Source organism: Ovis canadensis, chromosome 17 (assembly GCF_042477335.2).
Source record: "Ovis canadensis isolate MfBH-ARS-UI-01 breed Bighorn chromosome 17, ARS-UI_OviCan_v2, whole genome shotgun sequence".
In the NCBI taxonomy this organism is placed as follows: Eukaryota; Metazoa; Chordata; class Mammalia; order Artiodactyla; family Bovidae; genus Ovis; species Ovis canadensis.
The window spans coordinates 67,199,651-67,227,109 of record NC_091261.1 but is presented as its reverse complement, the minus strand read 5'-3'; the positions used below and the strand labels follow the sequence as shown (position 1 = coordinate 67,227,109).

At 45.3% G+C, this 27,459-nt stretch overlaps 1 protein-coding gene across 3 annotated transcripts in view; it reads left to right on the top strand.

The window, feature by feature from the left end:
- SUDS3 (SDS3 homolog, SIN3A corepressor complex component) overlaps positions 1-27,459 on the top strand; it is a 332,239-nt gene that overhangs the window by 11,280 nt on the left and 293,500 nt on the right. Inside the window, exons 5-12 of one of the 3 annotated variants that reach the window (XM_069557943.1) lie at positions 464-620; positions 7,660-7,755; positions 8,727-8,788; positions 8,937-8,958; positions 10,115-10,220; positions 19,465-19,549; positions 22,557-22,642; positions 22,765-25,990. In XM_069557943.1, the coding sequence (XP_069414044.1) occupies positions 464-620; positions 7,660-7,755; positions 8,727-8,788; positions 8,937-8,958; positions 10,115-10,220; positions 19,465-19,549; positions 22,557-22,642; positions 22,765-23,257 (1,107 nt within the window). In that variant the 3' untranslated portion in view covers positions 23,258-25,990. Of the gene's footprint in view, positions 1-463; positions 621-7,659; positions 7,756-8,726; positions 8,789-8,936; positions 8,959-10,114; positions 10,221-19,464; positions 19,550-22,556; positions 22,745-22,764; positions 25,991-27,459 lie in introns of those variants that run through there. The other 2 variants (XM_069557944.1, XM_069557945.1) reach the window with 2 other exon arrangements.

The window sequence follows — 27,459 nt, the reverse complement described above, 5'->3', positions numbered from 1 at the left end:
TTATCTTACTGCTGGATCTAACCTTACTGTACGCATCAAAAAATAGGGCAACTCAGGCTGTCTTGGTATCTTATAACTCATCTTGAATATAGGTATTTCATCTGGAATATACTGTTTTCCTTTGAAGTTGTATCTTCAAAAGGGTTTATTTACTGTTTTTGAGAAACTTAGGTTTTGTTTCCACATACAAGCCCCAAAGTATAAGATGTGGAAGAGAGGGAAATACCTGATTACAAGTGAGGGATTCACATAAAAACCAGAAGTTATGTGGTTCAGTTTCATGCATGCATTGGGAAGCTTGCTCCTAGACACCCTGTTACTGCTCGTTGGTGTGTGACTGCTGCTGTCTCTCTTATTTCTAGAAAAGGTATTTTCTTGGTGCTTACGCACAGAACAAGGCTTTGTGTTCAGACCCTGGCTCCCAGGGTTATATAGCCACAATCTATGTTTCTCTTTTGCTTAGACGGAACAAGTGGAAAGAAATTACATCAAAGAAAAGAAGGCGGCAGTGAAAGAATTTGAAGACAAGAAGGTTGAGTTGAAAGAGAACTTAATTGCTGAGCTAGAGGAAAAGAAGAAAATGATTGAAAATGAAAAGCTAACGATGGAACTGACTGGAGGTATGAAAGCACCACAGAACAGGATCCAGGGAAATTTGAGGGGGTCTTTGAGGGAGGAAGGCACTCCAGTGCTGACTCCTGTCAGTTCCTCATCATCAGAGCAGAGTGAGCTGAAAGAGGGGTGAGGGGACAGTCTTTGACATGGCAGGTCATAGTTATAGCTCTGTTCTGTATTGGCTGTGTGACTTTAGTCAAGCCACTTAACCTCTCTGAGCCTATTTTCCCCTCTATAAAATGAGGCTGATCATACCTTATTCCACAAAACTGATTAGAAATATGAGTGCCTAGTACAGGACCCTGTACATAACAGGTGTTGGTAAATTAAATGGTAGACCTTTATCAGTGACTGCAGCATCGGGCTTCTGCTTTATTTAACAAAATTCCTGGGTCAGCTGTCATTCCAGTCTTGCTTATCTTCACGAATTACTCGCCCAAGTTCCGCTCTGCTGGTGGAAATCCCTCTGTTTTTTTTTTTTTTTGGTGGGGGGGGGGTCTACCTTTGTTATGGAAAAAGCATTGTCTTAACTTTGACCTGACTGTGAGAACAGAGGCTTTGGCTATATCATCTATGCTGTTGCTTCACCCCAGGTGTTACTGTGAACATTTCAGCAGGGGTAGCTAAACTGAGTTGTTCTCCTGTGAAGCTAGTAAAGTTACGTTAGACTTGGAGCCAGTCACTCCCTGGCCTTCTAGGATTCAGTCGTCTGCATATGGGAACTCGGCAGGTTTGAGGGAGAAGCAATATGGGCTGCTTTTTCTGTTGCCATATGTAGACCAATGACTCTGAGAAGGATACAGGATGGGAATTGGCTTGAACTAGCTGTTTTGGAACTTGGCAAAATTTCCACCAGCAAATACTGAAGGCACGTCAGTGGTGAGTTTGTCACTTGGATTTGTAAATGGCATGCCTTCTGCGCAGCCCCAGATTTACTCTTATAATCATGTTCAGAAGGTCCTGGGGCTCTGGCATGTCTCATTTTTGTTGAATGCTCCAGAAGGACCTTGTTTTATGTAAGTCCTCGGGGCTGACTTTGAAGCTAGAAGTAACAGTTTAGAGCTTTATTTCCCCTTTGGTATTTCTGGTGCTGTTAGCCCACCTGGCCCTCCCCCTGACATGGACTTCTAGCGCCAGTCCCCACGACACACCAGTGATATGTGGTTGTGTCTAAAGTAGGGGTCTGGCTCTTGAAAAATCTCTCTTCTGATACCTTCCTTTTTGAAAGACTTGGCAAAAGGAATGAATTTCTTGAAGACCACTGACTGCAACTCAGAAATATGTCTTGGTGAGAATGAATGCTATATAAAACAGCATCTTCAGAACAGCACCGTCTTGTTCTTGTTGGGGCGCTTTTTTGATTGAACTGAGAGCGCAGTGGCGCCTTGTCCGGTCCCAGTCTGCGTGGCTGTATTCTGACCTGCACACCCTCTTCTTCAGTGTGGCTCCGGTGGCATTGACGCCTCATCGATCCCCGCTAGAGCCACCAGATGCTCGGAGCCTTCATTAGGCGAGTGGGAAACATTGTCAGTTTACAGCCTCTCCCTTTCCATCTGTGGGGAAGGCTGTCAGCCCCTCACCTGTGATTTGGCATCCTAAATATTGACAGGCAATAGTCATTGGTGAGCCAGGCTGTTTTACAGCCGGAATTTTAACAGGGACAGGAGACATCCTCAGTGACTTAAGAGGCCGAGCCTGCCAGGGTAGAAAAGACAAATAAATGCAGGGAAATCATTTATGACGCAGTAAAATAAGACTACAGGAGTGCTTACAGCCTGCCATGGGCATTAAAGGTACTGATGTCCTTCCTCAAGCCGTTTGGTACCCTTGGCATGGAAAGCGCTGCCAAGGTAATGATGGACTATCTGAAGGGAAGGCACTGGAGCTAGAAGGGTAACGAGCGTTTCCACAGATGGTGCTGCCATGGTGTCGGCTTAAAGGCCCGCTGCCTTCCTCTTGCTGAGTGACTGATTTTACCTCTGTGGATTGATGCCCAGTATCAGTGCTGCCTAGCTCTGCCCAGAAAAGATGCTTCTTAAAATTTCCTTTTCTGGTTCAACATGAAGATCTCTTGAAAAACAAAATGGAGTGTGGGTCCGATGAGAAACTCAAACCAAATAACCCATTGGAAAACAGGCGTTCCTGGTGAAGTGCTCTATCTGAGCAGGACTTCAGCCTTTACAGCCCCTGTGGGAAATGGTGGGACATTCTCTAGGCTGTGTGAACCACTGGTGGAGACCTCGGGACAGCTGGGTTGTTCAGGCAGGAAGGTGTACTGTCGTAAAGAAACTGGGATGTGAGCCTCGATTCCCTCACCTTGAGTGTGGATGTGAGTCACCTGTGGTCTGGTAAAATGCAGATTCTGATTCGGGGGTTCTGCGGTGGAGCCAGTGATCTGCATTTCTGACCACCTCTTCAGGGCCTATGATGCTGCCGGTCAGACCACACTTGAAGGAGTGAGATTATAGATAGAATCACCCAAGTGTGAGTTTTCTCTGCAGTTGAGACCAAAGTTATAAGTAACTGTGATAATTAATGAGACCTTCATGAGCTTGAATACGTGTGGGGGCTTTATCTTTCTTCGTTTGTGTGTCCCCGTCCTACCTTAGGCCAGCCGTCTTTTCTCCTGCCTGCTGACAGCCCACTAACCACCACTTCATCTTCTTTTTTAAGTGTGTGCCTCACCAGGGGCGTCTTCCAACCAACCTGCAGGCCCCTGTGGAAGATATTCATGACCTCAGTAAAGCCTGTGAGGTTCCTTAGAAGATACTGGATTCATGGCGAGAGCCATGAGTAATGATAACATCAAATAGGAGCTCTGAGTACTTACCTCGAGCTAGGTGTTCGAGAGCTGCCACTGAAGGCTGACAGGAGTGGAGGAACCCCAGCCCTGCCTTGAACTTGCTTCTGTGGTGGGGTTTTGTTGTTTGGGAGGGAGCTGATAGAACCCGCTGTGGAGGTCTGATGTGGAGATGGTGAGATGTGCCCCTGGGAGGCTGGCACACAGAGCAGGCACTGAGGGCCGGTGAAACTGGAACCTCATTCAGCCCCTGCGACTCCTTCAACTTGACTTAGGAGGGCAGGCGCGTGGGAATGGAGCCCTTTGCTCCAAGCGTCCCAGTGAAATGATTCTCCGACTCCAGACATGTTCTGTTAACCACCACGTGATGCTGACTCCACAAGCCCTCCAAACTCCTGTGGCACTGGGTGCGTCACAGAATGAGCTGCCCGGAAGGCCTGTGTCCTCAAGGAGCCCGTGTTCTCATAGTTACAGGACTGACGTGGTTCCGTGCCTTCTTCAGTGTGAGGTGGTTCTGACAGAGGAGTGTCCTAAATGAAGGTAAAGATGTGTCAGGCTGGTTTCTAGTGGCAAAGGAAACTTTACAAGACACGTGTGGTTGTAGTGATGCAGGAGGGGGTTCACACCACACAGACCAGATGCCGGTGAGCAGGACCCTTGGAAGTCAGAAGAGACTCCAAACAAATGGCATGAGGGAGAGGATGGAAGAGGGAACCTGGATTTGGGGTGGGGCGGGCTCGTCCCCCATCGTTCTCTTCTGATGCTGCCATTGTGGAATCCAAGCGTTGTGGGGCCTGATGGGTTCACCCTTGAAGTGCGACCTCTGTATTGTGGGCTGCTGGCCTAACGGAGATCAGTCCCCTCGTTCCTACCCAGTTTGGCTACGAAAGACCTGACCTTGATTTTCATCCCCCCACTCGTCTCTTACAGGCACCCATTTATAGTCACCATGCAGCCTTGGTTTGTGACGTTGCCAGTAGAAAGGGGTGCCTGGGGTTTGCCCCAGGCCTGCAGTCTGGCCCCTGGTTTGGGGGTAACTGCCCACCTGCCACAGTGTTGACCCTGCTGTGGCTTTTCCGTCGGAGACGAGGCTGTTTCCTGCTCGAGTGTCTTCTCTAGGGTGGCCACACTCTTGAAGTCTGAGTTTCAGTCCCAAAAGTTTGTCTTTTGTCAGAGCATTTGGGACCCCTGGTTAAACCAGGGAGACTGATGTAAACCCAGCCTGCTGATTCTGGTGAGAACTATAATTTCCAGATCAGCTCAGACCCAGGTGGCTAGCACCTCTCATCTTTCTATGAAAGATCGTCTGTGGAAGCCAACCATGCAAACCTTGCTGGGACTGGGGCAAAGTGAGTTAAGTAAACAGTCTTACTGTGTTGCCCTTCCCCTTGAATTACATCCTCCACCTGGACCCTGGGCCAGGACAACTTCCTGCTCACTCACTCTCGTAGACAGTGGTGGGGACATGCTAATTGATTTCAGAGATTTCCTCAGAGCACCTTCCTTATGCTGAAGTAGTCTTTTGGGTAAATTCATTAGGCTAATGCCATGACTAGGCCAGTGAAATGGATTGATTTTTACCATTGCAGAGGAGAATTCGATTATGTTTTCTTATCTGTGAGTGATTGGGTGCAGTGATTTTTTGCTGAGTTGTTTGGCTTTGAATGGATCAGCTTATTCCCAGATCTTCTCAGCTCTCCTGCTCCCTGCTTGTTTCCATCATGTATCTCCTACCCCTGGAGGGCAGGGCACACTTGGCTGGAGTCTTGGTGCCTTATCTCTGGTGTGCTTTCATCTTCCAGATTAGGTCTAAATGTTGTAAAGCCTCATGGTTGACAGCAGTTGGCTTCAAGTTTGTAACTTCTATTGCAGCTGTTTGTGCCATGACTTCTCAGAAAGATCTTTGTATGGTTTTTATCCTGGCTGAGAGCTCGATGATAAAAACTGGCATTGACTGAACTCAAGTTACGCCAGGCACCATGTTGAGGGCTTTATACCTGTCGTCATGTAATCTTCACAGCACCCTGTGAGGGAAGTGTTACCGGTATGTACATTTTACAGATGAGGAAACTTGAGATGCAAGAGTATTTATTTATTCAGCCTGCCTGACACGTCACACACTGCCACAGGGATTCCCACCCACGCAACCAGTAAGAAACTGGGAGGGTGGCGTCTCAGCACAGGGTAAGAGAGGTCTTTTAGGGAGACGGCCTCTCACTCTCCCCCGTTATATCCTCTCGGGCCTTGCGCGTTGCTGTGGTGGACAGGCCACGTCGAATTCTGTCAGGCTGTCCTGTCAGCTGTTCATGTAGGTGACAGTCACAAATGAACTGGCCCTCAGCCTCAGACTTGACTTCATCTAGTTGTTCTGTGGGAAATCCTGTGCAGCCAGCCCCTGCTGTGTGCCGGAAGTGTGCTCGGCCTTGGGGTGGAGTTCGTGTGTCTGCTGGGGGAGCGACCAGGAGCTTGGTGGAGGGGCTCATACAGATGCTCTGGTTGCTGGGAAGAAGGCAGGACTTCTCAGAAGCCGTAACAGCAGGGGGAGTGTTGAGCTGGCTCTCGGAGGTTGCTGTGTGTAGGAGTTTCCTGGCAGAAAAGAGGCAGCTGGGCAAGGGACGGCCCGCAGTGGCTGAAGGCATAAACAGGGTGGTGCCTATGGGTGACAGAAGAGTTGAAAAGCTCGCGCAGAGACTCTGTGCAGGGAGGAGAAGGGACAGAGACCAGAAGGGAGAAGTGAGTGAAATCGCTCAGTCATGTCTGACTCTTTGTGACCCCGTGGACTGTAGCCCGCCAGGCTCCTCAGTCCATGGAGTTTTTCAGGCAAGAGTACTGGAGTGGGTTGCCATTTCCTTCTCCAGGGGATCTTCCCGACCCAGGGATTGAGCCCGGGTCTCTTGTATTGCAGGCAGACGCTTTACCATCTGAGCCACCAGGGAAGCAGGCATGGCCTTTATTCTGTAGCTAAAGCAAGGTATTGATATGTTTCCTGAGAAGAGTGATGTGATGAGTGATCTGTGTCTGAGGAAGAGCCCTTTGACAGAGGTGAGGGTATGATGAGAGGATGGAGTTGAGAGGCAGTGAAAAGGCAGCATGTGTGAGTGCTAAGTTGCTTTAGTTGTGTCCGGCTCTTTGCGACCCCACGGACGGTAGCCCGCCAGGCTCCTCTGTCTGTGGGATTCTCCAAGCAAGAATAGTGGAGTGGGTTGCCACGCCCTCTTCCAGGGGATCTTCCCAACCTAGGGATCGAACCCGCATCACTTAAGTCTCCTGCATTGGCAGGTGGATTCTTTACCACTAGTGCCCCCTGGGAAGTCCAGTGAAAAGGCAGAACTGCCATTATCTGAAGGATCTGATGTGTAGGTGAAGAAAGTCACAGATGACAGTTAGGGAGGGTGGGTGGTGGAGGAGATGGTCTTGGGGGTGAATCACAGGGAAGAAGTGGTTCACTCAGAACCTGGAGAAGAATGTGTGGCGGGGTAGGGTGCTGTGCGGCAGGGTGGGTGGAGCTGGAGCGAGAACTGACAAGACCTCAGAGCTCACTTGCATCTAAGGAGCAGGCCAGCAAAATGGAGGCCAAGGATGGAAACCAGGAGAGAAGGAGGGACCTTGGGGAGAGGTTGTGTATGAGGGGAGGTGGCCACAGTGACAGCCAGTTGAGAGAAGTCAAGGAGGAGGAAACTAGACCTTTACCAGGAGCCTTCAGGGTATATCAGTCTGGATAGTCGAGTAGTTAGAAAAGGTGGTAAAATAAATAATAAGAGTTCAGGTTTGTAAATCTCATGTAAAAATGTTGAGACTGAGGCTAGAGGTCTCTCAAGAGCCTATTACACCACTGGGCTTTGGTTCACTCACTGTCTGTGGGAAGGGCAGGAATTAATGGAGACAACCCAGAAATTCCTTCCAATCCTAAGCGCCTACTGCTCTGTGGCCTCTTGATTGGAGAGAGGAGGAAGAGGGAAAACGCCTAGTTTCCAGGGAGTCGGAGCAGAGCCGCAGCAGCTGCAGTGGGAAGCTGCAGGGGGCTGCCGTTTCTGAGGGGTGTGTGTGCTTGGGTCAGCCTTCAGAGTCTCCTGAGCACAGGCCCCTCGGAAGTCATCCGGCATCTGACTCAGGTCATGCGTGGACTGGACATCCCCCGTAAAACAACCCTGATGGGGTGGCTCTGGGGCTGATAGTCCTACTGTGGATTCTTGCTGACTTCAGGTGGCAGTTGGATAGCTTTACCCATTCCATTCTTGCCACAGACTCCATGGAAGTGAAACCCATCATGACCAGAAAGTTGCGGAGGCGACCGAATGATCCTGTCCCCATCCCAGACAAGAGGAGGAAACCTGCTCCTGATATCCACTCACATCAAGCCTTCATCATGCCTTTTCCTTTAGACCACTGAATCCTTTGCTTTTCCTTTTGATAGACTGAACATGGCCATTGTCCTACAGGAATTGTCATATTAGGTTGGAAAGAACATATATTCATCCGTGAGATAGAGGGTGGCCATTTTATGATTGGAGTCCTCAGTCGTTTCTGCTTTGAGTGGGGGGGAGTTGCAGAGAGCAGTCATTTGGAAAGGGACTCTGGGCTCCTTTTACAGTCACTTGGAGATTCGGGACAGCTGAAAATTTCATGTGCCCTTGATTTTTCCACGTAGCAAATGAGAATAGTAAGTGCCTCTTGTACTTCAGTCAGCTATATCCCCCAAACAGTGGATTGCAAACTGCTGTTCAATTGAAACAAAAAAGAGTTTAGTTAGATGTCAAGAAACCCCTCTCATCATAAGAATGGAAAGGGGATACGTGGTGGGCGGGCGGGGTGGGGGGGTGGGTGGGCAGGGGGCTGTATTTTATCCTCTTGAGGAGATAATAGCCATTTGTACAGATGGTTTTCTTATTTATCTGCCAGGAGGACAGGGCATGACTTCAGGTCCCTTCATCTTCCCAACCGAGAATTGAAGCTGCTAGGCAAGATTATGTATGTGTGTGGAAGTCTCGGATCTTCGGGACAAAAGCACTTCACAAGTGGCAGGTGAAGTTTTTTCCTGCGTCCTGGGCTCTCACTGTTACTGTAGTTACCCGTGGAGTCTCATTTCACCTTCTTAACCATCGACATTTGTAAGATGGGGGAATGTGGATTCTTTTACATACCTGACTCCACCACGTTGAGTAGGAGGATCAGAAAGTTCAGAGTGGCAAACTGTAGGAACATGGTGGAACTTCCTCTCACTTGGTAGATTCTCAAACTCTGGCACCATCTTGTTGAATTCTGTTTGCTTAGAAACTGTCCTTTTTAGACACATTCCTTTAACTCTCAACACCCCAGCTCAACTATTTGTTAACAGATGAGCAGATCATGGAGGATCTGAGAACGTTAAATAAGGTACAGTGTGATTTTTTTTAATGTTTATTTGAAAGCTCGGGCTTTATTTTGTTCACATGTTGCTTATGAAATCACTGTGATACCTTTGATACCTTAAGTTGCATCTGAAATGATTTTCTCTAAGATTTTTTTGTTGTTCTTCCTACAGCTGAAGTCACCCAAGAGACCAGGTAGGTGCACAACGTTAGAGGCGTTTGGGCAGCCTTTTATTGTATTGTTGGAAAAGCTTGTGAATGCCTGACAAGGAGTTGTCATGGTTTTCAAAAATAAAACATTCATCATTTACCTAAGAGCAGTCATCATGAAAACCAAAGGGGACCTTTAAGCTCATCCTCCCCTGGTTTTTATTTTTAACCCTGCTATGTTAAAAGTACCTTTGTTTTTTCCTTAGGATTTATTGTAAAAAAGACATGATTTTTTCCTTTCCTTTGTAGGCATTAGGCATAAGATGTCAGCACAGATCCATTTCTGAAAATGAAATCAGAGGATATTTCAGTGTTAGTCGCTTGGTAGAGTTCAGCACGAGGCGTGCTTATCCAGTGGCTTTTCACAGGCTGGTTCTCCTAAGGGCCTTTCAGGCTACTCCCAGTCCCAGCTTACAGAAGAGACAGGCCCAGTGTTTAGGGTGCTTCATTCAGAGCAGCACTCAAGGGTCTTTGCTAGGCTGCAAAATAGAACTCTGAACTGGCAAGGCATTTTTGTTGTTGTTGTTTTTAAACATGGCAATTACTTACACATCCGTCCGTGAGGTGAGTCTTGTGAAAGGAAACAAGATTCTTGCCACTCTAAATAATTCCCTCCTGAAAGCCACTATGGTCCGGAGAGAAGTTCTGAGTGTCTGAAGGCCTGGTGGGGCTAGTTGTGAATTTAGATGATTTGATCCCATTTTAGTTATCAGCGCTATTAGCTTGACTCGATACATACCCCAGTAACCTGCTCTATCTCTTGATAAATATTTCTAGACATTTAATTGTTATAAATTTAAAGAGATTTTTCCAGTTCTTGCCCACTGGAGCTTCTTACTGTCAGTGGTGTTTTAGTCCTACCCCCAGTCACCTTGGGCACATCCTTAGCGTGCCTGAGCCTCAGGTTTCAGTTTCTCTTCTGTGGGGAGGTTAATCTTTGCCTTGCCTGCTCGCAGAGTTGTTTTGAGGATGTGATGTACAAGAATTTTGTTGAATTTCCATTTATTACAACGGTAAGAACTTGAGGATCACGAGGACCCTTACCCCCTTTTAAATAGCATTTCACTTAAAGCATGTTAGTGAATGGACTCGCATGCTTGTGACATGCTTAGTCATGGGGATATCTCTTTGGTTCCTCCAGCATCCCCATCCTCTCCTGAACACTTGCCCACCACCCCTGCAGAGTCTCCAGCCCAGAGATTTGAAGCTCGGATAGAAGACGGCAAACTGTACTACGATAAAAGATGGTAAGTTCTGTGTGAGCATAGGTTACTCATTAGTATCTCGAAAGAACCGTTTGGGAAGAGGGCCAGGTCTGTCTCTAGTTATTATTTCAGAGCATGGCTGCTGCTTAACTAAAGGTGGAGGGAGGTTAAGTGTGTCAGGAGTTTTGGATATCTGCTGCTTGTTAGATCTCTGAAGGCAGTGTTCCCCAAAACATGTTCTTCTGATCATGCTGCTGCCACCATGCTAGAACCTGCAGGCTTATATCTTTTGTGGTGCCCCTGTAGCCTGGGGTCAGGGTTTATGTCCCCCTCTGTCTCCCCTTAACTGGGCCCTCTGCATGCTGAAATTAATAGGGGTTCTGTGGAAGAAAAGATTCTGTGGTCAGGTGAGTGTGGGCCGTGGCTGTGTTAACTAATAACTAAGATCAGTGGGTTTCGTCATTGTAGCACTCTGGGTCTTCTGATACGCTAATGTACACTGTGAATTTATGAGATGTTACTCAGTACTGTTTATCTGACTAAGGTACCCTTTTACACAGGCTGTCCTGGTGGCTCAGTGGTACAGAATCTGCCTGCCAGTGCAGGAGATGTGGGTTCAGTCCCTGGGTTGGGAAGATCCCCTGGAGGAGGAAGTGGTGTCCCACTCTAGTATTCTTGCCTGGGTAATCCTATGGACAGAGGAGCTTGGGGGGATCGCAGAGAGAAGGACATGAGTGAGTGACTGAGCGTGTGTGCACCCTGTTACACACCACATCCTGCAGCACAAGTGTTTCAGGGAATGTGCCTGGGAGAGGTGTAGCCTGAACCATTACTAGTTTAGATTGAAGATGGTTTGAAACCTTCAGGCCACCATTGAGGTCTTTGGAAGGAAATAGCAAAACAATATGAAAAACCTTATTCATGCATTTGCTCTTTTTGTAAAGGTTTCCTACTGTTTGCTCTGTGACTGGGCATCTGCTAGGTGTCAGGTCACCTGGACCCTGCCACCTTTTCTTTAAATTCTCAATTCTTCCTTTTATTCATTGCCCACGTGTAGGCATACTGTTGGTCAGGGTAAGTCATGGTGGACATGTTTTCATGCTGCCTTTCTACTTGTTTGTATGGAGAATGTTTCTCTGGGTTATTGTAGGGTCTCTGTAATTGCCATTTATAATGGTTATATAATGTTTTGAGTTTCAGTCTTTAAACCAAAATTCAAAAATTAGTTATGATTATTTTGAATGTTTTGAGGTTTCTTTAAAAAAAAAAAAAAGCCCCAGTATTAAATGTGTGAAGTTGGTAAAAATGCTCAGAGACCTAGTGGTGCCTGAAGTAAATCAGTTCCACCCGTGAGGTTACAGTGAGTTAATAACCCAGTAGAGGATGAAGGCTGGATCTGTCTGTTAGCCTGATCTTGGTGACTTCTGCTCCTGTCATTTGATTCTTCAGTATCCTTCTAAAAGGCCAGTTGTGTTGTTTTCTAGGGTTGCTTGTCAGAACACATCACCACTAGATGGCAGGCCCTGACAACTCAACACATCAAGGGGCAAAATAAGATGAAAAATGTTTCTAATAATGAAAACCAAATAACCTTTAAAGATCAAGCCCACACATAAGAACCATCTTCAAAAATGATGAGATTTATCACTAACATCTTTACGAATCTGTGAGTCCTAAAGCCCTGTGATATTTCAGATGATGTTCATTTTGTCATTGCGTCGCTTTCTGTCTTCCTTCTCCTAAGGCTTCGTCCTCAGATTTACAGGATATGAAAAGGCAGTAAAATAAAATTCTTTGTTTTTCTAAAGAAAGGATCCACAGTGACGGGGGTTTCACGGTGTAGACCGTGGTCAGGTAGGATGTGTCCAGCCACCTAAGCATTTGGAAGGCATTTCACTGTCTTTCTCCCAGTGGCAGCAGAGATCTTTCAAGTGTCTGGGAGCATCTGATAATTTCAGTGACTTTCAGGCTGCTTACTCTGTGGTTAAGTATGATGACTGTTGTTTTCTGCATTCTTTGTGTTCCTCTTCTGTGGCCTTGCTGGTCAGAGTTCACGTCACATCTGCTGAGAGAGGGCCCCTCCCAGTCCGCTGGATCTGGCAAGTGTTTGCCAGAATCCTGGCTGATACAGTCCCAGTGCCGGACTGGCCTCTCACGTCTGACCAGGCTCCTGATGTTTGGCTCCGTGTCCTTGTCAGTTTGGAGGCTCTCATTCTTCCTTCTTTCTCAGTAGTCCTGGCCTATGGCCGAGAGGTCTGCTGAACTGCTTTCTGCTCTTGCCGGTGGCGTGAGGTATTTTTGTGAAACGGTATTTCTGGCAAAAGACATTTCATTGAGTTTTAAATGACTTCAGCACAAGGAGTGTGATTTGGGCTGCCCATCTTGGCCTGAACACTTATTTATCAGGCTACGTTTCACTTGGGAAGATGAGCATCTGCCCTTGCCTCTGGGTATACTGCTTTTAAGATATTTTATGTCCTGCTGGAGGTTTTCCTCACGTTTCGATTTGTACTAATGACCCTCCTTAGAAAGCACCGTGAAAGTAGATGAGATTTTCAGGTGACTCACTGATGGTGCCAGTGGACTGTATTTTCTCCCCTCACTTTTAAATCTGGGGCTGCTAAAGTGAATCCAGTGAAACCACCCACGTGCACGGGTGGATTTAACCTTCCGGCCTGGCTTTTATTAATAACTCAAAGCAGTGACTCTTTCTTTATTTTTAATTGGAGGATAATTGCTTTACCGTGTTGTGTTGATTTCTGCTGTACAGCACCTTGTATCAGTTATAAGTGTACGTATATCCCCTCCCTCTTGAGCCTCCCACCCCCACCTCCCCAGCAGTGCCTCTTTACAGCTGGAATTGGGACTTCTTGCAGTCCTGTGGTTGTAACATGGCATTCATTTTTTGGGGGAAATTAAAGCATTAATATCAGGATTCCCAGGAGGATACAAAATTAAATTAATTCTACCCCTTCTTTGCCCCACTTTTTGACCCACCTTCTAAAGAAATTGCTTTCTTCAATAATAGTAATGGTGGTTCTAGTTCATTGGGTTTAATAGTAGAGGCAAAACTTTAAGGACTTAATTGTAGGAATTCCCCCAGGTCAGAATTTCCATTAGTAATAGAGTCAATTTGATGTTTGGGGCTTGTTCTCTGAGGCTATGTAAAATATTTTTTCAGCAGAGATGAGTTGTAGCTTATCAGACCAGTTCAGTTCAGTCACTCAGTCATGTCCGACTCTGTGTGACCCCATGTATTGCAGCACGCCAGGCCTCCCTGTCTATCACCAACTCCCGGAATTCACTCAGACTCACGTCCATCAAGTCAGTGATGCCATCCAGCCATCTCATCCTCTGTCGTCCCCTTCTCCTCCTGCCCCCAATTCCTCCCAGCATCAGAGTCCTTTCCAATGAGTCAACTCTTCGCATGAGGTGGCCAAAGTACTGGAGTTTCAGCTTTAGCATCATTCCTTCCAAAGAAATCCCAGGGCTGATCTCCTTCAGAATGGACTGGTTGGATCTCCTTGCAGTCCAAGGGACTCTCAAGAGTCTTCTCCAACACCACAGTTCAAAAGCATCCATTCTTCGGCGCTCAGCCTTCTTCACAGTCCAACTCTCATCCATACATAACCACAGGAAAAACCATAGCCTTGACTAGACGGACCTTAGTTGGCAAAGTAATGTCTCTGCTTTTGAATATACTGTCTAGGTTAGTCATAACTTTCCTTCCAAGGAGTAAGCGTCTTTTAATTTCATGGCTGCAATCACCATCTGCAGTGATTTTGGAGCCCCCAAAAATAAAGTCTGACACTGTTTCCACTGTTTCCCCATCTATTTCCCATGAAGTGATGGGACCGGATGCCATGATCTTTGTTTTCTTAATGTTGAGCTTTAAGCCAACTTTTCCACTCTCCACTTTCACTTTCATCAAGAGGCTTTTTAAGTTCCTCTTCACTTTCTGCCATAAGGGTGGTGTCATCTGCATATCTGAGGTTAATTGGTTTTAAAAAAAAAAGAATACATTTTTACTAATTTAACTCAATTTTTGTTGCTTTTTTTTAACATTCTTTGAACATACTTTGAATTTTCTGCTTTTTTAATTAGTATTTAGAATTAGCAAGTAAATTTGTATGGTAAGGTTGCCATATACTTTCTGGTTTTATCTTGAAAACTTACCCCTCCTATCACCCACTATGTATGAATACTTTAATTTCTGAGGACTTGTTTTTTCCCAGAGAATGTTAGTAATTAGTAGATTTGATATTCAGGGATAATGGTTCCCCGGGACCACTTTGTGATGAGAGAGAACCCGCCGGAGGTCCCAGAGCCTCTGCTTCAGAAGGACTTGGGAGTCAAGTTTGGGAAACAGTGGTGGCCAGCTCTCCTGGGGAGCACACAGCAGGCACAGGAGCATGTGAGCAGTGGTGGGCGTTCAGTGACCCCAGAGCAGGCAGGGTTGAGGGGTGGGCCAGTCGTGTAAGTCCTAGACCATTTCCCAGGCTTACCGGACCAGATTGCATTTACTCCCAGTATCTACTTTAAAGCCAGGCTGGTATGTTGGCATTTGGATGCTGAGTGTATTGGGAGGAAGATACAGTGCATCCCAGGACAGCTGTTCTGACTGTCTCCCAGAATTGCCTTTAACAGATATTAAGACATGATTTGTGACATTAAGTTTTCTTCTCACGATTTTTTGGTTACTTTGGTATTTTCCAGTATCGCGGCTTATAAGTAAGTGAAAGTGAAGTCGCTCAGTCGTGTCCGACTCTTTTCGACCCCATGGGCTATAGCCTACCAGGCTCCTCCCTCTGTGGGATTCTCCAGGCAAGAGTACTGGAGTGTGTTGCCATTTCCTTCTCCAGGGGATCTAACCAACCCAGGGATCGAACCCGAGTCTCCCGCATTCCAGGCAGATGCTTTAACCTCTGAGCCACCAGGGAAGCCCATAACTAAGTACAGTATACTTTTTAATACAAGTAATAAGGCTTCCCTGGTGGTTCAGACAGTGAAGAGTCTACCTGCAATGCAAGAGACTCAGGTTTGATACCTGGGTCGGGAAGATCCCCTGGAGAAGGAAATGGCAATCCACTCTGGTATTCTTGCCTGCAGAATTCCATGCACAGAGGAGCCTGGTGGGCTACAGTCCATGTGGTTGCAAAGAGTCGAATATGACTAGGTGACTAATGCTTTCACACTTTTGTACCTATTTATTCAAGAAAAGAGGAAAACCATTCAGTGAAAAGAAATATCATTCTTTTCTGAGGTTTTTATTTTCTATTTTGGTGAAATTTTAATATATATTTAATAAACATTTTAATATATAAGCTTACCTGGTTTTTTTCTGTGTATATGATACACACGTAACACACATCATGTTGTATTATGTACCCAGGGACATAATGGATGTAGTTTTTTTCTTGACTTAGTATATTGAGCACATTTCACACTAGCTATATACTTCTGTACCACACCTACTTATGACCTTTCTTTATTAAAGTATTTAGAAAGTAGTATCAGGGTGACTTGAGGCTAGTTGCATGTTGTTTTGTGTTTTTTTATCTCTTTAATAACTTATAATCCCCATAGAGTAGCTGTGAATAGTTTCCCCTTCTGTTTTTATTCTGACCATTACTCACAACTTTACCAATTACACAGGATGGTTGGCTTAGATGTGGAAGGGAAACTCAAGTTTGAGTTTTGCCGTGAACCAGTTCACCCTTTCCTTGTGTACTGTAATATTAACATATTTAGTGTTATGGAGGTCCCCTGACCCAGTTTACCAACTAATCCCTGGCCAAAAGCAACTTTAAAGCTGAGTCTTAACCAGTGTTGCTGTTCTAATTGAATCTGTGATTCTGTTTCTTTTCATAGTGTTCTCAGGAAATAAATTGACTTGGAAACTTAAGTGTTCAGCTCTAAGTAGCATGTTAAAGAGTGCTTAGAACCTTGATTGAAAAAAGCCCATTTGGGCGTGAAGTGAAAGTGAAAGTCGCTCAGTTGTGTCCAACTCTTTGCAACCCCTTGGGCTGTACAGTCCATGGAATTCTCCAGGCCAAAATACTGGAGTGGGTAGCCATTTCCTTCTCCAGGGGATCGTCCCAACCCAGGGATGAAAGCCAGGTCTCCCACACTGCAGGTAGATTCTTTACCAGCTGAGCCACAGGGAAGCCGTTGTAGGTGTTAAGTGCATCCTTAACTGTGATTTCTTAGCACTGGGTTATTTCGTTGTACCAGCAAAACAGAGTCTGTCTTCTTCCCCAACAGAAATCGTGGTAAGATGGCGATGCTTTGCTGGGAGATGCATTTTGGTGGAAGCTACATGAGTTGGTGGGTCTGTTAAGTCAGTTCTGCACAGCCAGAGTGAATCAAAGGTTATGTTCTTGACTGTACTGGACTGGCCCAGGCCACCGTTGCCAGCAGCACCTCTACTGATGTTTCCAGCTCTGGTGACACAGCAGCTACTCCTTCCCTTGTGGCAGCTGTTAAGAGACTCATTTGTGCTTTGGCCCTGGTTTCCTCACTTTCATCCTTGGCCTTGTCCCTGAACTTGTAAAAGAAAATGAAGATGGTCCTGCACTACAGGCCAAGAGAATAGATGCAGAGACTGAAAAGGGGAGAGTCTTGTCTTATCTCCTGGTCAGTTCTCCCAACTGACCAGGGCAAAGTTAGGTACCTTTTGGTCCAAGTCTAATGCTCAGAACTTCACCTAGTTAAACTTGGCAGGTATGAGTATTTAATAGTCATTGCCACTATATTCAGAGCTCCTGACAGCAGAGACCCTATGGCCTTGTTGGCTGTCTGCCCCAACTCTCTAGGGTGACCAGTGATACAGTGAGTGGCTAATGAGTATTTGCTGAATGAGCAATCAGAATAAGGGCTGAATTTGACCTATTGTCTTGTTGAGAAAGGCAGGCCAAATTTGCTTATTTTGTATTTGTTATCTGAACAAATAGAAAATAATGGAACAATGTGTTTAAGCCCATCTATTCTTTGTCCACTCTCCTGCCTCAGTGTTTTGGGGGTAGAGATAGAGAGTAGGGACATAGGTTTTACTTGAAAAATTATAATTAACTTTTTGAACTGGGTCAGTTCAGTTCAGTCACTCAGTCATGTCCAACTCTTTGCGACCCCATGAACCACAGCACTCCAGGCCTCCCTGTCCATCACCAACTCCCGGAGCCTACCCAAACTCATGTCCATCGAGTTGGTGATGCCATCCAACCATCTCATCCTCTGTCATCCCCTTCTCCTCCTACCCTCAGTCTTTCGCAGCATCAGGATCTTATTCAAATAAGTCAGCTCTTCGCATCAGGTGGCCAAAGTATTGGAGTTTCAGCTTCAACATAAGTCCTTCTGATGAACACCCAGGACTGATCTCCTTTATGATGGACTGGTTGGATCTCCTTGCAGTCCAAGGTACTCTCAAGAGTCTTCTCCAACACCACAGTTCAAAAGCATCAATTCTTCGGCACTCAGCTTTCTTCACAGTCCAACTCTCACATCCATACATGACCACTGGAAAAACCATAGCCTTGACTAGATGGACCTTTGTTGGCAAAGTAATGTCTCTGCTTTTGAATATGCTATCTAGGTTGGTCATAACTTTTCTTCCAAGGAGTAAGCGTCTTTTAATTTCATGGCTGCAGTCACCATCTGCAGTGATTTTGGAGCCCCCCAAAATAAAGTCTGACACTGTTTCCACTTTTTCCCCATCTATTTGCCATGAAGTGATGGAACCAGATGCCATGATCTTCATTTTCTGAATGTTGAGCTTTCAGCCAACTTTTTCACTCTCCTCTTTCACTTTCATCAAGAGGCTTTTTTTAGTTCCTCTTCACTTTCTGCCATAAGGGTGGTGTCATCTGCGTATCTGAGGTTATCGATATTTCTCCCAGCAATCTTGATTCCATCTTGTGCTTCTTCCAGCCCAGCATTTCTCACAATGTACTCTGCATAGAAGTTAAATAAGCAGGGTGACAATATACAGCCTTGACGTACTCCTTTTCCTATTTGGAACCAGTCTGTTGTTCCATGTCCAGTTCTAACTGTTGCTTCCTGACTTCATATAGGTTTCTCAAGAGGCAGGTCAGGTGGTCAGGTATTCTCAACTCTTTCAGAATTTTCCACTGTTTATTGTGATCCACACAGTCAAAGGTTTTGGCATAGTCAATAAAGCAGAAATAGATGTTTTTCTGGAACTCTCTTTTTTGATGATCCAGTGGTTGTTGGCAATTTGATCTCTGGTTCCTCTGCCTTTTCTAAAACCAGCTTGAACATCTGGAAGTTCATGGTTCACATACTGCTGAAGCCTGGCTTGGAGAATTTTGAGCATTAGTTTACTAGTGTGTGAGATGAGTGCAATTGTGTGGTAGTTTGAGCATTCTTTGGCATTGCCCTTCTTTGGGATTGGAATGAAAACTGACCCTTTCCAGTCCTGTGGCCACTGCTGAGTTTTCCAAATTTGCTGACATATTCAGTGCAGCACTTTCACAGCATCATCTTTCAGGATTTGAAATAGCTCAGCTGGAATTCCATCAGCTCCACTAGTGAACTGGGTCACATAGTCTTAAATAAAACACTAAATACAGAGTTGGTTTTCCATCCCTTTCCTTGGCCCCCTTTTCCACTCTGCAGTGAGACCAAGAATGTAGATTTTAGACTTAGAAGATTAGGAGGTTGTCTAATCCAAGGATGGAAGCATTGAATTTAAACCTGAATTCCAGGCTGTTCCTCAAATATAAATTAAGACTCCTTTAATTATATTTTTTGTTGTGATGGTATTTTTTTTCTTCCCTCCTTTCCTTCATTTCTTTATTACTTTCTTAAATTTGTGCCAGTACTTACATACTTAAAATTTTAAGAGGGTAAAGTGAAAGTGAAGTGAAAGTTGCTCAGTCGTGTCTGACTCTTTGCAACCCCATGCACTATACAGTCCATGGAATTCTCCAACTCAGAATACTGGAGTGAGTAGCCTTTCCCTTCTCCAGGGGATCTTCCCAACCCAGGTCTCCCACATTGCAGGTGGATTCTTTACCAGCTGAGCCACAAGGGAAGCCCTTATGTTAAATATTCTTACCAAAAAAGAAGAAAAAAGCTACAAAACTATAGTTATGATAAAAAGGGTGGGAGGAGACAGATGTTTATGATGGGTGGTGATGATTTCATGGGTATGTACTTGTCCTCAAACTCACTGATTTGTGTACATTAAATATGTACCACATTTCAGATGTCAATTATATCTCAAAAAAGTGGTTAAAAAAATAAGTGTATGTCTTGTTTCTGGCAGGTACCATAAGAGCCAAGCCATCTATCTGGAGTCGAAGGACAACCAGAAACTGAGCTGTGTGATCAGCTCTGTCGGAGCCAACGAAGTAAGGACTGAGCTAACTCTAACTCCCTCACCCTTTAGGAGTGCAAAATGGGACAAACCTACAGTGCAAGTACCACCAAGAAAGTACAGTGGAATCATTGTATTGTACGTGGGTTAGATTTGAAAGATAGCACTTTCAGGCAGAAATTGCACATATTGTTCTTGAAAAGCTCTTACTTTGCATGACTACAGTATATGCGGGTTTGTATATTCCTTGTGATTGTGAACTCCCTACAGAGTAGTTGAGTTGGGCACCACTGAGATAGGCTGCAGGAAGGAACACAAGGCAAGTCAGCTTGCTGTTTGCATATTCAAATCATGCCACTTCTTAAGGAAACAATCCACTGAGGATGGGACTTGCCTGTGGAGCCAGCTCGTCTTTGTTGTTCTCTCTCTCGAGCGCCCATGGGTACTCAGATTTGTTTCTCGCTCTGAGGATCTAACAAGGCACCTGGCACACAGTAAGTGCTCAGTAAATGGGTGGTGGTCTCTTCTGACCCACACGCCACTCCTTGCCTGCTATCTCTCTAATCCCTGTTGTGCTTCTGAGCAAGGAGATGCTAGGCTCATATCTTCAGGGACTGGTGTCCTCCAGTTACTCTTGTAGGATGGGGGCTGATTGAAAGTCAGCTCACAGAGTCATGAGGCCGAGGACGATGGGACTGGCCTGTGAGTTCTCCTGCTGGCCCTTCATTAGCAGGCTGTCAGCAGTGTGTAACTGGGTATTGTTCGTAGTCAAGAAATAGTTTAAAACTTTAATAGCTGTTTTGGCTTGATCTTTTATCAATCCACAAATGTCAGTAAAGAAATTGATTTTTATGTGTCTACCCTCCAACTTAGTCATGCCAGTGCACAGTAAATCTAATGAAGCTGGATTATAAAATAACTTAAGCCTATTCTATTCTCTGAGCTTCCTGAATTGAAAATGCCCTCCAATGTGACTAGTTTGCAGAATGATTGTTTACTTAGTAGTTACGGAGAGATTACCAAATAAATGAATGTCATTCTTCTGTAGGCTGTGTGTCATCTCAAGCCAAGTCAGAACAGGGCATCTCAGAAGCCTGCTATTCCCTGGCAGTAGGCTTTGCAATTTCACAGCAGAGCACATGTGCCTGGCCCTATGGGCCACTGTACAAGGTACATGTGGCTTCCTGGTACCTGAACCTAACTTCAGAACCTGTGCTGTGACCTCAGGACTTTCAGGAAAATAGAAATGCAAATTAGGTTTTTTTGTTTTTCTTTTGAAGATTGTCACCCTTTGACAGAGTATCTGCGAGATCTGACAAGGGAACAGTGAGACTGAGACATGTCTCCTGGAGGGAAGAAGCCTCAGTGCATTGGAGCCTTGCAACTCTGGCAACGGGGAAACTTTTCTCAATTCTTGGAAATATTTCAGCTTATTTTTTTAGGTCAAATCCTAAGCAACACTGAAGCTACTTGGCCACTGCATAACTTGACCGTGGGCAGACTTGGTGCGTGGGTCGTGGGTCTGAGCATGTTGGTGACTGCCTGCTTGTTTAGCCCTCCTTGGAGTCAGTTTTCAGTTTAAAATGGTTCTACAAGGTCCTTTAGAAGTTTGGCTTCATGTGAGGTCTTTATGTTTAAACCAGGGTACTTGACTAAAGTATTTGTGTTGTTAAATAATCACAGTAAGGAAATTGAGATGAAACTGAAAATAGTCTGTGTGTGTCCCCCGACCCCCCAGTGGGTCAGATGGTAAAGAATCTATCTGCAATGCAGGAGACCTGGGTTTGATCCCTGGGTCAGAAAGATCCCCTGGAGAAGGGAATGGCTACCCACTCCAGTATTCTTGCCTGGAAAATTCCGTGGACTGAGGAGCCTGGCTGGCTACAGTCTGTAGGGTTGCAAGGAATCAGATGTGACTGAGCGACTTTTTTGAATAAGCTTTTTTAAAGCCTGAAAAATCAACGGGGGAAAGAGGAGAGCTGTGAACTTGCACTTGCATATATGGTGAGATGCAGATCTTTAAAAGACTTACATTACACTTTTATCTCCATTTGATTGCATGTTAGGTACATGGTTGAGAGAACAGGTGAGACCAAGAGTCAGGTGCTGTGGTTTAGTGAGGAAGAGCAAGGGGCCTTGATGTCATGTGCCAAGGTTTCCATCAGACAAGTGGACTGACCCTTGCTCTTCCGTAACGTGGGGATGATGCCAGTACTTACTTCTGAGGGTTTTTCTGAGAATGAAGGAGCTCAGCTTGGTCATCACAATGCCTGGCCACCAGGAATTCCTCCCTCAGGTGGGGTGAATGATGGAGGGGTAGCCCTCCTTCCCCTCCCTGGCTGTAGGATGCTGTGTATTGAGTGCCCCTGGCAGCTCTGGCAGGCCCCCTGCTGGAAGAGTTCTTTCTCAGTTCTGTGGAAGAATATACCTGCCCTGTCCAGTGCCAGACGTCTGATCACATCTGTGGGAGAATGATATGGTCAGGAGGGAAGGACTGTCTTAAGCTAATTTGCCTTTTCAGCATCCTAATTGGACTTTCACTCACTTACAGGCATTTTTTGTTGTTAATTTTTCTGTCCTTTCTTGTTATGACCATTAGCCTTAATTGCCAGGAAACTAGAGTTCTGGAAGGCTGTACCATGAAAGTCCCTTGGGTCAAGGAAAATATTTTCCTATTTGATTGGAAGTTTGTTTATCAATATGTGTGTCTTAATGTTGCTAATGCTGTAATCAAACCAAACCAGAAAGAGTCCTTAAGATGGAGGCAGAAATGAAAAAGAAACTCAGGATCACTGTGCTTTCCATTTTTGTACTCAAAGTTGTAAAAGAGGTGACTGGAAGAAATGAGTTCACAGGCGGATGCCTACTGTCTGCAGTGGAGGCCAGAGGTCAAGGAGGTGTCTATGAAGGCCTCTTGGGTTGACAGGAAGAGGTTGCCAGCTGTCTGCTGGCACCTAGTTCATGCAGACATCCCTGTGCTCTGAAACATGTGTCCCTCAGTACTGGCTTCTCATCCTCTTCCTTTTCCTTCTTCCCCACAGATCTGGGTGAGGAAGACAAGCGACAGCACCAAGATGAGGATTTACTTGGGCCAGCTTCAGCGTGGGCTCTTCGTGATCCGCCGGAGGTCAGCGGCTTGATGTTCTCCAGTATTCTTCCCTCGACCCCTTTTCTGGAATGGTTTTTGGTTTTGTCTTGTTTTCTTAATAGAAAATTTTTAACTTGGGAATGGCTCCTTGGCCTTGGCAGATGGAGAACACTGTGGTGGCAGATGGAGAACACTGTGGTGGATTCCACAAGGCACTCTCGTGGCAGCCCCGCCCCGCCTTGCATCATTCTTTCCCTGCGCCAACTTCTTCTAGTCGTCCGTCCCCTGAGACTGTTGTACTCTGGAGCATTGGGAGTTGGCTTTACCGATTTTTTTTTTTTTTGCTTATGCTTTGTCTTTTGTTTTTTCTCTTTTAAAGCCTCTTCTAAGTTTGAAGAGACAGCTCTCTCTATTATCTGTAGGTCTTTCTTCCATGGCGAGGAGCAGGAAGGGGTACCCTCTGCAATGCGTTTTCACCTTTTGAATCCAATCAGTGGATCACGTAGGTCCCTTCCTTGTCAAGCACAGTTCACTGCTTCCTCAGAAGCTTGGGGCAGAGGTCCTGGAAGAAGTCATTCTCCGGACTCTAAGCCTTCTTGGAGAAATGAATGTCTTGTGTTACGTCTGGTGTGTTCCATCCATTCCACCGGCTGAAAGACAGAAAAATTTGCGTGAGAGACAACGTGCACTGCAGTAAACAGGGCTGGGGCAGGGAGAGTGTTTCATATTCATAAAGTGCTGAAGTTACTGATTTCAGATGTTGTTTAGACAAGTGGTTTATTCACACAGATTTATTCTAGCTCAGTCTGGAGCACAAAGTGATCATTTTAGAAGTGTTAGTGTGTAGTTCGCTGCTGTCTCCTGCTCCCAAGTAGATGAGGTGGTCCCTGCTGCCAGCTGATGGTCTGGGTTGTCTGTGGGGAGGTGAGATGGATGGTGGAGCCATCAGTGATCTGCACACTCTAACTCAGATCATACTCTTGTTGCTGATGCCAGTGTTTCACCTTGGCCATTCCAAACCCATGAAGCCTTGTCAGCTCCCAGGAGCTCTGGCCCAGGTTGGAGACAAAGAAGGCCGTGACCGCCATTAAACCCACACTCTCCCTAAATGAATCCTGATGAAACAGCCTGACCTGCTCACGTTCCTTCACTCTCCAAATTGGACAGATGACTTACTGGCTGATTGTTTGCTTTAATATTCTTGTTGCCATCTTAAGATGTTAAAATATTTGGCTCAAGTGTTAGCATTTCTGAGCAATCAGTAGACGTTATGTGTCCTAGGAGACCTTTGTAAGCAATTCCCTTGGTCTCAAGTGATTGTCTTCATATTATCTCTTGATACACATGTCCCAAAGTAGGTTGTGGAGCTGTGAGGACAAGTAGATTACCTTCTCGAGTCCTGGCTTCAACAGAGACCAACCTTAGTGACCCAGAGTAAAGGCTTGTACAGGTACATTTGAGTTTTAATTTATAATCCAGTTTTTCTCTCATTTTCTCCTGGTGTTGGAGTCTCATTTAGAAAATAGGATAAATGACGTCATTTATCAGAAGTTGCCTGGGCGTTCTGAGTTTCTCTGCCTTCCAGCCTCCCACGGTGATGATTTTTACAGTAGTGAACCAGATCTGCACTAAACAGGGCCTTCACCTTTTATTTTTTCTTGGCAGCCTTTGCTCTAAGGGCGGCCCTCTCTTGGCTGAATTTTCGCTGTGGTGTGTGTCACCTCCCATAATATCAGGGAGCTCTTTGTTATCCCCTTGCACAGTGTGCTGGAAATTTATTTAGATGTATTTTATGTGTGTTGCCATCAAAGATGGTTTAAAAAAAATTTTTTTTTTTAATGATTGTCTTTCTACCACTACTCTGTAGTTTCTCTGGGGGAGTGGTGGTGGTAAGGATTGTGTTGATAACAACTTTCCGTGTTGAAGCAGCAGCAAGTCACCTTGTTTTCTGGCCTTGCCTGGTGGTTCCTTCGTGCTTTCATGAAAAGATTAGTGATTTGAAGACCAGGCACTTCAGCCTTTTCCCTTCTGTAAATTGGAGGATGTTTGAGGCCACGCTTCAGCATGGACTCGGCCACACCACTACCTTCTCCTCAGTATCCTCACAACCCTTCACAGTCATGATGTGGTGAGAATGAGGGAGACCGTGTGGTCCACCTGAGACATGACACAGTAAATTATATTCCTGATCCTGGAAGATCTGCTTTGTATTGAGTCACTCCAGAGGTGAAGAGTCAGCAGTTCTGCCCCTGTGGTTGGTGACCAGGGAGGGAAGAGCCTCCTTGTTAGGAGATAGAGGTGCTTTTATGATGGGCAAAGTCAAACAAGACAAGGAAAAGACAGATTCTGAGCTTCCTAGAATAAGAGGGGCCTGGTTTTAACCCAGGTGGTTATTCTTCTTCTAAAAGGCCTTCGTCTCGTCAGGGCACCAGATAAATTCCCAGATTCAAACTATTTCCTGAAAGTGGTACTTGGATAAAGTGTGGTCCAGACAATTCCAATCAATAACCTATACATTTGTTAATCTGATCAAGAACCTGTATGTGTGTTATTCTGTTCAAGAAGCTGTGTGTGTGTGATCCTGATCAAGAACCTGTACACGTGTTTTGTCGTGGCGTCAGCCTCACGCGGTGCCCGCGGTGTTTGCTGCAGGTGCGCCCTAATATTTATTTTACCTCCACCTAGGAGCTGTGTCTCCCTCACCTCCCTCTCTAAGCCAGTGTCCTCTTGAACAGTTTCCAGATTTCTGTAGCCATACCAAAGCCAGGATATTTTCCTTGATTTGGATACCAGTATTTATAGAAATCTAACTACCTAACTTTAAGTTTTTTTTAAAGAAATTCTAACTGGGGCCAGTAGAAGATCCCAGAAGCTGATCTGCAAATCAAGCTACTTGTATTGGTGTGTGAGACCCTGTGTTTAGGATTGGGTGACTTTTCTAAGAGAAATACTGGGGGGTGGGATGGAATGGGTTTGGTTGCAATGTTTTTTTTTTTTAACCTAACTTGACTGGGTTGGGGGTGGGGTGGGGTCCTATTTTTTACAATATTTTTGTTTTTTATTTTCTATTAACATTTCCTTTTACCCTTGAATTTTTACTAAAATTCCTCCTGATAAAAAAATCTTGTTTCTAATCTGGGCATTTGAAATCTCGGTACTTAATGTTACACCATTTTTTCCAAAGAGTTTAAAACACTTTAATACCAGAACATGGCAAAAAATAATAATAACATACAGCCATTTCAAGCAGTTGGGCTTTTTTTTTTTTAATACAATAACATCATTAACTGGTACATTAAATGTTCTGAGAGGTGAATGTAACAAGTAGAGGGTGTTTTTTTTTTTTTTTTTTCTTTAAATGACAATAAACTTTCAAAGAGAAAACCAGCACGTAATCTGTGTGACATCCATTGATTGCCTAAATGATTAAAATTTATTTTAGGTTTTCCCTTCAGTGGTCATGGGGGAAGGAAGTTGGAGAAGAGGGAGGGACCTCCTAGACAGTAGCTTGCTGTGAAGAGTGAGATATGCATGATGTCCAAGATGAACTCCCAGGTCTGTAAAGAGCCAGTCTGCGGTTGTTGACCCTTAAGTGTAGCCAGCTAAGCTGTCTTCTGCTCAGAAAGGATAGAAGAACCTGATTAAAAATGGAGTAAATACAATTGACCTAAGGTAGGAAAGGCCTTAAGGTAAACTGGTCTGATGAGGAGGATGCTGTTCATTGAGAACTCGAGAGCAGTACTTGCCAGTCTCACCAAAAAACATGGTGTTTCTACAGCTCCCCAGGGTAGGGTGAAGTGATGAGGTCGCTTTCTGCCCCGGGGGGCCAACGACATCTTGTGCTCACAGCCCAGTTGTGCTTGTAACACCCATTGGGAAGGGCTGCTCCACACTTTGGATAATGGAGAAGGGCAGTCACAATCTGAATAATTCTTTATTGTTATTGTAACTACTCGTTGGAAATGAGTTGTTTATTGTTATTCCTGCAACTCATTGGAAATGACCCCGATGCTGGGAAAGATCGAAGGTTAAAGGAGAAGACGGCAGCAGAGGAAGAGATGATTAGATAGCATCACCGATCAGTGGACATGAATTGGAGCAAACTCCGAGTGATAGCAGAGCACAGAGAAATCTGACATGCTGCAGTCCATCGGGATGCAGAGTCAGACATGACTTAGCAACTGAACCGCCACAACAGTCATATAGAAAAGTGCACAAATCTTAATTGTACAAGTTGTTTTCTCAGTGTGAGCACATACATGTAACCAGCATCAAGACCAAGAGACAGCATCCATGAGCTCCACAGACCTTCAGTTATCATTCCTTGCCCCGGTAACTGCTTGCCTGACAAGTTTCCTCTGTTCTAAGCACCTTAGCCTTCCAGCTTTTCAGGTCTATGGGCCCTTCCATAGTTGCAGAAAAGCCAAGTCTCTGGTGTAGGCTAGGGGCTGTGGACCGGGGATGTGAGAGCTCCATAGGAGGTGTTTTCTCACTTAATCGTGGCAGTAATCTGTTGAACTGATAGAAAATCAGTCCAAGGCTTGCTTCTTTGAAACCCAGAGATCAGCACCACGCCTGGTAAGTGCTGTGAATGGTGGCTGTCGAGCAGTATTAGTGTAAAATGATGGGTAAAGTGAGGTAGACTGGTCAGTAAGCATGGCTCCAGCTCCCGGCGCTATGCCCTTCACCTGCATCCTCTCGTTGTAGCCTTGTAACAGTCTTGGAGGGAGCACATCATTGTTATCACCAGTTTACGGAGGAGGAAGCAGGTTCTATTAGTCACAGAAAATGGTTCAGTAACTTCTCCAAGGTCACATGCTGAGGGGCTGAGTCCAGACCTTTTGGATTCTAAGCCA